The following is a 14,961-nucleotide window of genomic DNA, read 5'->3' as shown; positions in this document are numbered from 1 at the left end:
TTGTTGATTAGTAATATTGTTAATTTGTTCTACTTTACACGGGTACCGCTGCTAATTGCTTACTTATGTGAAGATAAATAATGATACATACCTTATTATTGAGACGGCACGTAGGGTCATTTCGCCTGTTGGCGACCATTTAGTGCAGTTGGCAAGTTTGACGGCGATAATAAAAATGCTCCAGCACTCATTTCCATGTCAAATTTGTGTAATGTATTCCTTATATAGTCTATTTTAAGATTAACTTTCAGTTGCATTAGAAATATCTTACGTTTTCTATTTAAATCGATAAACCTCAAAATTAGGCGTTTTACCCAGTTTGCGTCCACAAAATCCAATTCGCGTCCACCCATGGTCCAGTTCGCGTCCAGTAGCTTAGAAAAGGAATATAGGGGTGATTTTTTAAAGAATTAATAAAGAAAGATTGTATTAGATCAATTTCTTTATTTAACAATAAACTTAATTATTAAAAGTCAACATTATCATCATTTAAAATTCACTTAAAAAAATAAAAATAATTCTTCTCAACATTGGTTTAAGTAACTTAAAATAAGATTAAACAGTAATTTTTTTTATTTAGATATATACGTGGTTATAATTAAATTATAATTATAATTTAAATATTTAATTATAATTTAATTATAACCACGTATATATATATATCTTAATAAAAAAATAGAAAAATTATAATTTAATTAGAACCACGTATATATCTTCATAAAAAAAATATAATTTAATTATAACCACGTATATATCTTAATAAAAAAAATGTACTGTTTAATCTTAATATATTAAGTAATTTCATTTAAGATAAGTTTTTCGGATACAGGAAAAAAGAAGGAAAAGACAACATACACAGAAGAAGACTTAAAGAAAGCATTAAATGATATTCGAGAGAAGAATAAATCGATAAAAAAAATATTCAAAGAATATGCCTTGTCTGATAATTTATTGACTCAACAATTCTTTTAGTTGTATGTTTAGACAAAATTGTTATATTGTTTTGTTAATTTAATATGGCCAAAAACTTACTATAATCAACGCGGGTCTTTCCCTGTGATTTTAGGGTAAAATTAACAGAACTGATTACTGTTTATTTTTCAAGTTGCAAAATTAATTGCCTAATTTTAAGTTACTTAAACCAATGTTGAGAAAAATTATTTTTATTTTTTTAAAGTGAATTTTAAATGATGATAATGTTGATTTTTAATTTAAAATAACAAAAAAAAAAAATAAAAAAAATACTGTTTAATCTTAATATATTAAACATTACCCATGTTTTAATTATTTTTTATAAGCAAGTATTTAACGAAAACAGTGGACGCAATTTGGTTTATTAGTATAGAGGATAGTTTTAGTTCGCGTCCATTGTGGACGCAAAGTGGAAGTTTTGTAAAATTCGATGTAGTAATTCGCGTCCACCTTATTTTATTCGTTAAATATAAAAAACATTACCAAATTCATAAAAAACATTATACCTTTATTCATCATTAAACTGTAGAAATAGCTATCTATCCTAAAATTCACATAAAACAATATAAAACTTACCATCAAACACACCGCTGCACACTAATTTTTATCTAAAATTCAACGTGTTTGCGCTTTCTTGTTGAAGAGCCTAGACTAATTATTTTTTCTAAAAGGATTGGTTGGACGCACAGAACTTTTGTCTATCTGTGCGTGCCTCTTATACATTAACGTATTAGCGGTAATGATCTTTCGTTTGATTGGTGTGTTAATTATCTTGTTTTCGAAGTTTTTTTAAAGGAGATCGGCAAAATGGACGCGAACTGGGCGATGGTCGCGTACAGGCGAAATGACCCTACTACATGTTAAATGTCGCGGTCTTGGCTTTTATTTGAGTACCTATAATACCAGTCATCTTTTTGGGTTTTGACTAGGAGGTAGGTATCGGGTGTGTTGAGTGGAGGTTGAAGGAATCTAATATGAAATCGCTACTGGTAGGCTCATCTCATCATCATAGTGCAGATTTTATTTACTACTTTATTTATTTTACCAAAAAAATTTAGGTAGCACTAAAACTCGTTGCTGTCATACTATTGACTGAAATGTAGAAAAAATTAGAATGTCATGGCTCGGGAATCAAACAAAGGACCTCTCGCATTTTCGCTCCAATGCGTTTGCATTGGGATTTTGAATATTGTACGTAGGTATGGCTGTTAGCTTTCTGCATGGTAGGTAATTCCTATTACCGGAGATCTAATAAAACTGGGTAGGCATCAATTAGCACTAGGCGTATAGGCGAAAACTTGATTGCATGAACATATTCTTACCTACCTAGGTAAGAATATGTTCATGCAATCAAGTTTTCGCAATCAAAACTTAATTAAAAGCTTTCTGCAGGAGCTGTAATAAAAACGGCGATAGCATGTATGTGGTTATAACATGCTAATTTTCAAGGACAAAGGGTGGATGGTTTCTAGCTTAGCTAATAAATTCCATAGCGTTGGTTGTGTTTGGAACCGAATAACCAACTTATGAATATTTTAACAAACCTTCACACTGGTATGTTATTAGGCAAAATAATTAGCCAACACAAGTTGTTTTGGTATGTGAATATCTATGCATATGTGTTCCTTTTACGTTTGCTCGTCGTTGGTTAAATAGGTCAATTAAGGCACGGCTACTTTGCCGCTGTTACATGAGCTGGGCTGAGCATGTTACATTTTAGCGTTCTGCCAAACCTGGTTAACTGGTACCTGGGTAGCTACCTAGCTCCTTTACTGTATTTTGATGTGCTACTCATTTTAATGGAATTAAAAAATTATGGATTATTGTATGTATTCCAGGCAATAAGTAGTTCACTAACTCCATGAGGTTCTAATTTACTCCTGAGAAATAGGTACCCCACAAAGGAAGCCAACGGAAGTTTCGATCCTTCAGACCTTCAACTACCTACGCAATAAAATCCCCACTTGATTCGATCTACATATATGCCTAATCCCGTGACTAATCGCCGCGATTACCTATAATTCAATAACGCATTATCAATATAAACAGTAGGTACCTACCTATAGGTAGCTAAGCACCTACCTAAGAGTTATTGTAAACAAGGACGATTTTACAATAGGTATCGAAGTGGATTCGGATCGATACTTAGGTACCTACTCTTATAAAAGACAGTTGCGTTGTGTGTATTCTATAATATTGTTTACTTTCTAGTATTCTAGAAGAACTTGATAGGAATAAGACATAGACCTTGATAGATTTCGTTGGAATGATCTTCTAAAGGGTATCCTCCCGTCAATCCAGACCAGACTATCTATAGTATACCTGCATTCTACCTTGACCTACCTTCTCTCAACTGCATACTTACATTTGCATCAGTGTGCATCATGTTCTTAGCGTAACCTCGTCAAATAAAGCCCCTAACATACCCGAGAAAAGAAAACCCTCTTTTGTTTTGCTGTAAGCACAAATCAGCCTTATTTATAAACATGACATTTCATTTAGACGTGAGGCGATTAAAATTTGCTTCATACCTCGAATTAATTATGCCTGCCTACATATTTAATGAATAGGTAGGTACTTAGAATGAGGAAAATGTAGCTATTCTAGGATAACAAGTTCTAGGTCACATAAATTAAATTTGTGTAATAAATAGAGTCGCAACATGCGGGCGGGTACTTCACCTAGTTATGTAGAAAACTATCGATTTTTACATATTTTTATGGTAAGTTATACCGCAATGTTAAGCTTTGGATGTTTTATAGAATAAACAAGTAGTGAGTGGGAGGCGCTTCTGAAATAAATGGGTTCAGATATAGCCTTGCTGTTCTTTATTTGCGTAACTTGATGCTGGTTTTCCCTGAAGAGTTAGAGGTATTTTAATACTAAATAGCCATGTTTCACATTGAAGTTATTTTCCTTTCACCACCTCCCGATGTCCTATCTGATCTCTTTCCAAGTACCTACTCAAATTATATGCAGTTGTACATGAACCCTTTTTTTGAACAAAGAGAACAAGGAGTCAAACCTTCACGCTCTGGTAATTACATAAAGGGACTGACTACATGCTTAGGTTAATTACTAATGAAGAAATTGTGATACAGCTGGTTATGGGGTGAAACTCCCAGATTTGGCAATGTTGATTTGGCCACTCTTATGAGTTGAAAATGAAAGTAGACTCGCCCCCTATTACTGAGCTAATCCTATCATTTCACTATACATATAGAAGTCCCATAGCAACAACTACAAAACGCCTAGTACTGTCAAATATTGTGGTCGGTACATCCTGACCGCAGGGCGTCCCATCGCTCCCGACTTATCAGAAACGTGTCATGAGTTTGCACACGACGTTCCTACGGGTACTCTGGTACCTACAGGACCTATGGGTATCGTGTGCAGCTTTCTGGGTATATATAGTGTGCTCCAGGACTGGAAGACCATACTCGAGCCGTGGACATCACGGCTTGAACAAAGTAAAGTGATATTTTGTGGAGCAGTAGAAAATCTTGTGGTAAGTTGCAGTTTTTAACTATTTGTTTAAATTTTTTGTGTGGTTTTGACCTTATTGATTATTGTAATTTTATCCTGCTTGATGATGTTATTGGCGCAGTGACTGAACGATTAGCTATGCTGAAGTTTGTGGGTTCGATTCCCGCACGTTTTGGTAATAGTTAATATTATTATTTTATCTGCCTATTTTAATACAAAGTTAATCTCAGGCTTAGTTAAATATTTGAGATGCCTAATAATTGAAACAATGTAACAATATAATAATTGTACTCCCTCTACTTGCCATACTTAGTCGCTACTTATTTGCACTTACATATTAGCATAATTAACTACAGTTAGCTACATAGATGTTATACATCGTTAGTATTCCAATCATGCGTGCAGCTCTTGAAACTGTGCCCTCGAGACTTGCTGACACTTTATATTGTACCATGTTGCAACTAGCTATCTATTGTTATATAATAATATCGTAATTTGATATTATGATACTTTGCATTTTATTGCAAAAAAGATGCGGAAATCAGAGCTTGACACATAAAGTTTATACGTTTGTTCTTAGCCTTTGGTATTAGGATGCATTTAGATCAATACTAGAGTAGCTAGGTATTTTTTCCCTATCAACCTTTTTGAGGCAAATATACATAGAGCATTATCATACTAACAAAAAACGGCACTGTTCTCTCTAAAAGAATTTGATAAACTTCTAAACTTAATGAATATAATTTGTTTTCCAGTAATACAAGATGTCGGATGCTAAGAAGAACCTGTTGCTATTCTTCGACCGGCCCTCGGAGCCGTGCTTCATGCAGAAGGGAGATGAGAAGGCCGTCTTCGAGATCCCTGACCACTACTACGTAAGTTATAAACTGTCCTCATTAATTGTCTGTACTGTAGTCACACTTTTGGAGATATGCCTTAAGGAATATGGGTATCTATACTTCGGCCTTTGTTGTTATCATGTCAATTAGCAGGCCATTTCTAATTATATTATTTTTACAACTCGATCTCTCCTCAACTTATTATTTTTTTTGCCAATAAGCGTTTCTCTGAAATAGGTACTTAATTCTGCAACTGCAAAACCCCAAGAAAAAAATTACAATACCATGATAAACCCTTCATTTCATAGTCTATCTACATCTCTTTTTCCCACAGCGGGTCTGCTAGAAGAGATTTCTTAAGAAACAAGCTGTTCATTTGTACTTGATTGTTCTCTTCCTCTTCTAGTCTCATCAATTGTGTAAATTCCCCTGTTCTTCCCCTTCTAGCCGGACAAATACAAGCAGTTAACAAGCACGATCTCCAACCGTTTCGGTGGCGATGCCGGCCGTGCTATCCCCGTGCGGAACATCGCTCTGCCCAACCTGGCTCTCCCCATGGAGCTGCCCTACAACGACCAGTTCTCGCTCTTCGTGCCCAAGCACCGCGTCATGGCGGGCAAGCTCATTGACATCTTCATGGGTAAGTTTTAGTTGAACAAAGGACTTGTAGAGATATTTAGTCAAAATTCTATCTCTATTATGCTAAACCACAGATAGATCTGTTATGGAAATTGGCAGTTATTTGCTAAATAGGTCTTCTTTTTAAGGGACCTGTTAAGTGTTATTCGTGGGTATTCGGATGACGGTATTAGAAAGTTTCGCCAGTTTGCTCTTCATAATAAATGTAGGTACATAAAGTCAACAGCTTACATTACAGCTTCAACAACTGTAATTTCTTAGAAATCTAAAAGGCAAACCTAAAATAACCCAAAATGGACGACCGTTAATGGTTCCTATACCCAAACTTCTCCGTCGTCATTCTATTTATCTCAGGAGCCCCTACATCATCCCACCCTCTTCGTGTTACAGGTATGCGAGACTTAGAAGACCTGCAGTCGGTGTGTTCCTTCTGCCAGCTGCGCATCAACCCTTACATGTTCAACTACTGTCTGTCCGTCGCTATACTGCACAGGTAAACAGCATATAACATCAGTTTAGCATATAAAATCATCATTTCAACCATTATTTTAAAGTGTGGTTTTAATTGACAAGCTTCCATTAGTGGTTTGACCTGCTTCTTGAGGGAAGTACTTCCCGTACCGGGATAAAAAGTACCCTCCTATGTAATTCTGATGCATAGGCTGTGTAGCTGCTATGTTCCATCAAAATTCATTGAGCAATTTTTGAGTAAAGAAGTAACGAACATACACCCTCGTGTGATAATTATTTCTGTCTTTATCGACTGCTACAAAATGGCAGACAGAGTGAAGATAAATAAGGCTTATTATTGTTCTATGTCTTACCCCATACATATGCAACCCTATAATGTATCACCGTGATTGTAGGCCCGACTGCAAGGGCGTGAACATCCCCACGTTCGCGGAGACGTTCCCGGACAAGTTCATGGACCCCAAGGTGTTCCGCAAGGCCAGGGAGGTCAGCAACGTTGTCACCTCCGGGAACAGGGTGAGCACATAATATCTATTCACTTCATCATCATCATCAGCCTATCGCAGTCCACTGCTGGACATAGGCCTCTCCAAGAGCACGCCACTTACATATATATCCAATATTTACTTGTTAAATAAATACATTTAGGTGCAGGTCCTGACTGAATATCTCTAAAAGGTGAAAATCCACTCATACTATGTTTTGACTTGTTTTTGCAAAAAAAATGTTGAATTTGATTTTAGCAATCCGTTCATTTACTGACCGTAGCTAATACTGTTTTCGAGTCAGAAGCTTGTCAGCTGTAGCAAACAATTTGTTACAACTGACACCCATTTCTCCTATATTTTTTAAAATACTTCTTCGTATCGGATCAAGCACATCTTAATTGTGCTCTAAGAATCCTGCAAGATTCCTACAATAGATAAATGAGACTGATTTCCTTTAATCTATCTTTTATATAAATAAAAATGAATTGTTGTTCGTTAGTCTGATTAAAACTCGAGAACGTCTGGGCCGATTGAGCTGATTTTGGTTTTAAAATGTTTGTAGAGGTCCAGGGAAAGTTTGAACGATACGAAGTTCGCGGGATCAGCTAGTATTATAATATTTCCATTGCTCATATATTAAGATTTCCTTAAAACCTGGGTCCTCCTTTCTAGATGCCAGTGACGATCCCAGTGAACTACACAGCGAACTCGTCGGAGCCGGAGCAGCGCGTGGCGTACTTCCGCGAGGACATCGGCATCAACCTGCACCACTGGCACTGGCACCTGGTCTACCCCTTCGACTCGGCTGACCGGTCTATTGTCAACAAGGATAGGAGAGGAGAGCTGTTCTATTATATGCATCAGCAGATTATTGCTAGGTAAGGATTCATTTTAAGATCAATGCAGGGGAAATCACGGGTGGTGGGATTGTTCGAAAGAGTTGTTGAGGCCCTGGTACACAAAGGGTTCAAAAAGGAACATGGTAGGTTTTAGTGAGTTGGAGTCCAACACTTCCTTATGCTGCACCTACGAAGGAAAGGAAGGATTATCTACGATAGATGACAAAAGTCATCACAAGATATGCTGGCAAGACAGGGTTTATAAATATCTTCATGGTGAAGAACCATTATAGCATTCTCATAACCAATAATGTGTGTTTTATAACTTACCATATTATGTACCCATGTATTTTTCGTCAATTTATATTAATATACTTGGTTTGTTTCGCAGATACAACATGGAGCGTCTGTGCAACGGCCTGCAGCGAGTCCGTCGCTTCATGAACTTCCGCGAGCCCATCGACGAGGGATACTTCCCCAAGCTCGACTCGCAGGTCGCCAGCAGGGCCTGGCCGCCTAGGTAATTTGTACTTACTAATTAATTATGTTTGTTAGGTACTTCTAATAACTTATTCACTACATCATATATCTCTCATTATGGTGTATGAATCACTTATAGAAGTGTAGGTACAGAACTTACATAAAATGTGAACTTTTAATTTAACGTTGGTATTGTTACATTTTTGTATACAATTTGCATTTTTAAGCAGTTTTCTCATGCCATAGAACTTGATATAAAAGAACAAAAATGGTGTTTATGATAAGGCGATTATAAATAAAATAAAATTTGAAACAGACATGAACACCCAAAAGTATCTCTCAAAAGATGCTTACACTAGAAAAACTGAATCTTGCTATTGCAGCAAGATTACTTACATGTTGAAAGCCAAGTTCAATTTAAATGAGCACTTCTGCTTCCATAGACAACTGATTTTAATGAATATTTTCTATCCCTTATTCCAGGTTTGCGGGCACGACAATCCGCGACCTGGACCGTCCGGTGGACCAGATCCGCGCCGACGTGTCGGAGCTGGAGACCTGGCGGGACCGCTTCGTGCAGGCTGTCGAGAGCCTCACTGTTACACTGGTCTGTATAAAATCACAAGCATTTGTGCATAAAAAGCTGAAAACAGCACTTTTCGAACGTCAATATTACACGAGAAAGAGTCAAACTTGACTTCACCACTTCCTTTATGATTTTTCTCAGATTTTTTTTACATTAGTAGTTAGGTCATAAGGAAAGGTTGTTTACCTACAATTTTGGCCAAAAATAGGGAAATGTTTTAGCAAAGGTTTTAAATGATTTTCATAATTTTCAACAGCAATTTCTGCCCTACTATTGTCAATAGTAATACGATTTGTAGTAACTTAATTTCCAAAATTAATTAACCCTTGCAGCGCTTTCAAATGCGGGTTTGCTCTTACATGTGATGATTTATCTAATAGCATATATTTTCCTCTACAGCCGAACAACCGTCAGATGCCACTAGACGAGGAGCGAGGCATCGACATCCTGGGCAACATGATGGAGTCGTCCATCATCAGCCCCAACCGCGGCTACTACGGCGACCTGCACAACATGGGCCACGTCTTCATCTCCTACTCCCACGACCCTGACCACAGGCATCTGGTACTGTTCCTCTTCATCATCATCATTCTCAGAGCCTTTTTCCCAACTATGTTGGGGTCGGCTCCCAATCTAACCGGATGCAGCTGAGTACCAGTGCTTTACAAGAAGCGACTGCCTATCTGACTTCCTCAACCCAGTTACCCGCGCAACCCAATACCCCTTGGTTAGACTGGTGTCAGACTTAATGACTTCTGACTACCCGTAACGACTGCCAAGGATGTTCAATGACAGCCGGGACCTACAGTTGGATTAGTTGTCAAGCTGACTACGTGGAAGTTATTTATGTCTGTGACAGCTAGATATGTTGGGACGTAAGATGGTCTAAGTAAAGAATTATAACTTGCCCAGTGATTTATCGCCTAATTGCAAGTTTTGTTATTTTGAGCAGTCAACAACTTTTGCTTATAAAGACTACTATGTTATCAATATAATTTGGACATTATAAACAGTATGATAATCCTGAAGCTATATGTTTCTAGGAACAATTCGGCGTGATGGGTGACTCGGCGACGGCGATGCGTGACCCGGTGTTCTACCGCTGGCACTCGTACATCGACGACCTCTTCCAGCTCTACAAGTACAAGCTCAACCCTTACACTGACGATAAGGTACATTAGTCATCACATCACTACATACTATAAAACAAAGTCGATTTTTCTGTCCCTGTGTCCCTTTGTACGCTTAAATTTTCAAAATTACGCAACGGATATTCATGCGGTTTTTTTAATAGATAGAGTGATTAAAGAGAAAGGTTTATATGTATAATGACATCCATTAAATTGTGGGGAAATATTGATATCCCGTGCGAAGCCGGGGCGGGTCGCTAGTTCAATCTATAAAAAAATTGTAAGAGGAACACCTTCATTATTTAGCATTTTTACGTGTGTTGAAATCAACCCAGCTTCACAATCTTGTTACTTATACATGGTTGTTACTGTGTGAAAAAAGCATAGATACGTACAGTTGTGTTATTTCGCGAGAGCATATCATTATTGTTTTATATACTTGTCAATGGCATTATCTTGATTTCAACGGGTTTGAGTATTTTTGAATGGCCTACGCAAATGTTCTGCAGATCTGGTATCGTCGTGTGACAGGTCGTTGAGCTCCCTAAGATATGGTTGAGCTACACGACGACTGATGCATGCGTGCCGTCTGTTGGGACTGGTCAGCTCCAGCCTGATGTGGCTCTTTCCTCAAAAGGCCATTCCAGACTGCGTACATGGTGACACTCACACATGATATTACTTGATTTATAACATGTTTGGACTTTAAAAGAGACTATGACCCTTGAGTTTGTTTCGGCGTTTCTTCTCAGGGATCAGTCAGTTAGGAAATGCCGACCTCAGCATTCTTAAAATGACGTGTAAAAGTGATGTAATGTCCAACTTGCAAAATAAACGATTTCATTTCATTTCATTTCATTTCATTTCATTTCATTTCATTTCAACAATGCCTTCCCAATGAGAACTTAGTTTCCCAATGAGATATGGAGTTTCTTGCCGGTTCTTCTCCATGAGACCAATTTTTTTTAACCGTGCAATTAATTAATGTGACGTTTCATAAGAGCCTGCAGAGGCCTATTTGAAATAAAAACAATTTGATTTTGACCAGATATTTTTAGCACAAAATCATAATTGCTTCTAAGGCCCAATCCTCCAAGCATTGTCACAGTACTAATCCTTAACATTCCTCCCCCCCAGCTGGACTTCCCCGGCATCCGCCTGTCCAGCATCTCCCTGGAGGGCCCGGCCGGCAACAACACGGTGGGCACGTTCTGGGAGCTGAGCACGGTGGAGCTGGGCCGCGGGCTCGACTTCACCCCCCGAGGGTCCGTGCTCGCCAGGTTCACGCATCTGCAGCATCAGGACTTCACTTATGTGTGAGTATACATGTTTTAGAGATATAGTGAAGAAAACAGAGGTAACAGCAAAAGTAAATTTCTTAAAATACGTGTTTTATGATGTCTATTGTTTGTTCTCTAACTAAATAGGTACCTCTTGAAACATCATGATAAATACGAACCTTACAATTAATTGAATTTTAATCAATTTCTAATTCTTTTGACAATACCTCGTTAAAAGCTGCGCAGAGAACATACATACGTGGGCCTTTAGGTAGTAAAAAAAATCTTCCTGCTTAATCCACAACAGATCAGAAATGTTAATATTTTTTTTATTTTCTACCTCACACAATGACCTATATACTTTCTATATCTTCCCATAACTTTGCCAGCTTCTGCTAAACCCACGACAGAAATTATCATATTTTTTTTGATTTTCCACTTCACAAAACACTCTTGTCTATACCTTCCCCATTTCTTCCCCAGTCTGGAAGTGAACAACACCTCAGGTCAGGGTGTGATGGGCACGGTCCGCATCTTCATGGCGCCGACGGTCAACGAGCAGGGGGAACCGCTCGGCTTCGACGAGCAGAGGCGGGCCATGGTCGAGCTCGACAAGTTTACTGCTGGATGTAAGTACATATTATATTTATTATATGGCAGCTGGGCTAGTAAAACAATGAAAATCAGCACTTTTTGAAGGCAATTTTATAAAAGACAGCATTCGCATTATTACATTTTGTAATATGTTACTTCTATATTTCCCTAAATAAATCAATCAATCAATATTTCTTTACATCTGCAGTACGTCCGGGTAACAACACTATCCGTCACCGCAGTCTGGACTCGTCTGTCACCATCCCCTACGAGAGGACCTTCCGCGACCAGGTAAGAGACAATATAAGTCTTTTTATATAGCTGAATTATTATTGGTACTAATCATGGTATTTTTATATTGGTGTTTCTTCATAGATCTTACTTTTTAGAATAATGTATTTTCTGTAGATTTATGATAGTTGTTTGATTTGTAGTTGTTGTCTGATATTAAACTAGAACATGTTGTATCTTTGTACTGAGTTATACCTTACATTTAGCCCAAATTTAACTTGAACTGTAAATAACCAGTGCGAAATCTAGTATGTTTTTTATTTTCTTTTAAATATGTACAATTCTCACTTAACATAATTTATTTCCAGTCTGCCCGTCCCGGCGACCCGGGCAGCTCGGAGGCGGCGGAGTTCGACTTCTGCGGCTGCGGGTGGCCGCACCACATGCTCATCCCCAAGGGAACTGCTCAGGGGTACCCCGTCGTGCTGTTCGCCATGATCTCCAACTGGGCTGACGACAGGGTATGTACCTACTACAGTTTGTACTATAGTGTCTTATCCCTTTACTGTCATATCCTATGAGAGGCAAGGAATAGGGACTAAAAAAAGCCATTTGGCTGCACAAATGTGTCTTTTTGAACAGCAAATAGATTTATATTTGGATATTATTTATTATTTAATAGTAGCAAAGATATTTACATGATTACTAGGCGTTGATGAAAATATTACCCAAGTTTAGAATAGTAATTTCACCGATACACACCTTCGAAAAATGAAACATTAATTTGATAGTATCATTTATTCCTTACATAATTAAATTGATAACTTAGCTCACTAAAGATAAAAATTATGCCACGGTGTTTCTTCAGCTATGTCTGGAGCAAAGCGAGCACAGCTGCACTATCCCTTTCTCGAAGCGAATCACTTTAAATAATTTATTTATTTCATCTATGTATCTCCGCAGGTGGAACAAGACCTAGTAGGGTCCTGCAATGACGCAGCCTCCTACTGCGGTATCCGCGACCGTCGCTACCCCGACAGGCGCGCCATGGGCTTCCCCTTCGACCGCCCCGCGCCCGCGCAGGCGCTGACGGACTTCCTCAGGCCCAACATGGCCGTTAACGATGTCACTATAAGGTTCTCTGATACTACCAGACCCAGGCAGCAGAGGCGGTAGGAAGTAGTTTAAATATATTGTTTATTTATAGAGGAATGGTTTTTGGCTAGTGCGTAAAAAAAACTAAAATATTCTATCATTGACTTCTTCACTAATAAAAACTAGTAAATCAACAAAAAGTTGTGCACTGGTTGAAATCATCCTGTATAGTGTACCTCGTTTGTAGTAACTTACAACAATTTGCAAATATGTACTTTTGTCGATTTTTTTATACCATCTGACGGTAAAAATGTGCTACTATATGAAAAATTCCTACCTCTGAAAATGATTAAAGAAACAGTAACAACATTATACTACATACCAACGAAATGCCTACATTTATATGAATATATAAAAAAACACAGTTACTATCAAATGTAAGACAAATACAAAAATAGATGGCGCCACATTTAGCTTCTAGAAATAATTTTAATATATAAAATAATCTTATTATATTATTTAGTTTATTATAACTTAGGTACATTATTCCTATAATAGTTTTAAAACCGTGGTGCCATCCGTACATAGTTAACGTAACTATTGGGTGTGTAGGTCTGACCCGTCTGACGCGTCTGACCGTCTGCCCGCGAGGGCGGAGCCCCGGCGCAGGCCTTGCGGCTGTCGGGAGTACGGCCCGGGCGAACTGGCCGCTAGTATAAAGAAACCTTATTATTATACTAAGTGTCATCATAAACATCATTGTTTTTAATTTTAAATATTTTAACTGTAGAAGATGACCATTTAATAAATAAGTAACTAATCATCTTGCAAGGAAAATACATATTTTGAATAGCAAAGATAGGTCTACTCTACTCTTTTTACCCGACTGTGCAAGCAAAGGAGGGTAATTATCTCCATTTATAGAGTTATTATAAACCATTTGTATCATGTTGGTCTGTCTTTTAGCATCTATCAGGTCGTTTCTCAATATAATATATGTATACTATGTTCTAATATAATATATCTATGACAATTCATACTATGTAATGTTTATTTAACTTAACTGTTGTTATATATGCAAGTAAGCTGGCACCCAATAGACAATTAAGTAAAAATCAATTAACAATTTGTGTAATGACAACTACATACAAATTACGATGCATATCTTACATTTTTTATTGCATTTCTGATACATAACTGCGTTTAAAAATAACTACTTAATTTATGCTAAATATATTAATTAGGATTCTTTCAAATAATGTTGTTACTGAAACGAACTTGGCTTATATGATACCGGATTCCGATTTTACTTTTATATATCATATTTAATAGTATATAAGTTTAGTTATAAGTAAACGGGTCTGTAAATACGTAGAATAGTTCCTAATATTATGTATATAGTGTAAATACATTTGTGACTCTTGAGACTGAATATATTAGCCTTTTGCCAATTTGTTGTTTTTATTGTTCTTCTATTTTGAATACTTCCTTGAAAAATTTAATTTCATTTAGGTGATTGCAGTAATTTTGTTTCCACTTCAGTAGCTTATTAAACAATACCGTCTTACACAAAACGTCAGTTTAAGACTTGTCTAAAAAAATGACATATTATGACGTTGACATATGGTTCATTTTGGAGCCACATTTTTTTTAGACAAGTGTTTAAAGTTTTTGTAGTAAGGCCATAGGTATTTTGATAGTTAAACAGTGAGCAAAAGCTACTTTTACTTACGTGTTGACAAAGATAGCCATACTGATTGTACAGCATGTCTGTGACTAGCTTTGTCTCACTGGTAGACTTGAAGAAAAACAAAACACGTACAGCGGGAAC

At 37.2% G+C, this 14,961-nt stretch overlaps 2 protein-coding genes across 2 annotated transcripts in view; both read left to right on the top strand.

The window, feature by feature from the left end:
- Positions 1 to 14,961, top strand: part of LOC110378686 (2-methoxy-6-polyprenyl-1,4-benzoquinol methylase, mitochondrial) — a 381,156-nt gene that overhangs the window by 13,850 nt on the left and 352,345 nt on the right. The gene's annotated exons all lie outside the window — the stretch shown is intronic.
- Positions 4,322 to 14,581, top strand: LOC110378698 (phenoloxidase subunit 1). The gene is made up of 16 exons (XM_064040346.1): positions 4,322 to 4,480; positions 5,214 to 5,333; positions 5,745 to 5,937; positions 6,327 to 6,429; positions 6,803 to 6,923; positions 7,568 to 7,773; positions 8,126 to 8,254; positions 8,698 to 8,821; positions 9,200 to 9,364; positions 9,844 to 9,972; positions 11,068 to 11,246; positions 11,694 to 11,839; positions 12,013 to 12,095; positions 12,404 to 12,556; positions 12,999 to 13,207; positions 13,743 to 14,581. The coding sequence occupies exons 2-16, from the start codon at positions 5,223 to 5,225 to the stop codon at positions 13,897 to 13,899; spliced, it is 2,208 nt and encodes a 735-aa protein (XP_063896416.1). The 5' UTR covers positions 4,322 to 4,480; positions 5,214 to 5,222; the 3' UTR covers positions 13,900 to 14,581.

This window comes from Helicoverpa armigera, chromosome 22, assembly GCF_030705265.1.
Source record: "Helicoverpa armigera isolate CAAS_96S chromosome 22, ASM3070526v1, whole genome shotgun sequence".
Classification (NCBI taxonomy): domain Eukaryota; kingdom Metazoa; phylum Arthropoda; class Insecta; order Lepidoptera; family Noctuidae; genus Helicoverpa; species Helicoverpa armigera.
This window is presented reverse-complemented; position numbering and strand designations above follow the sequence as displayed.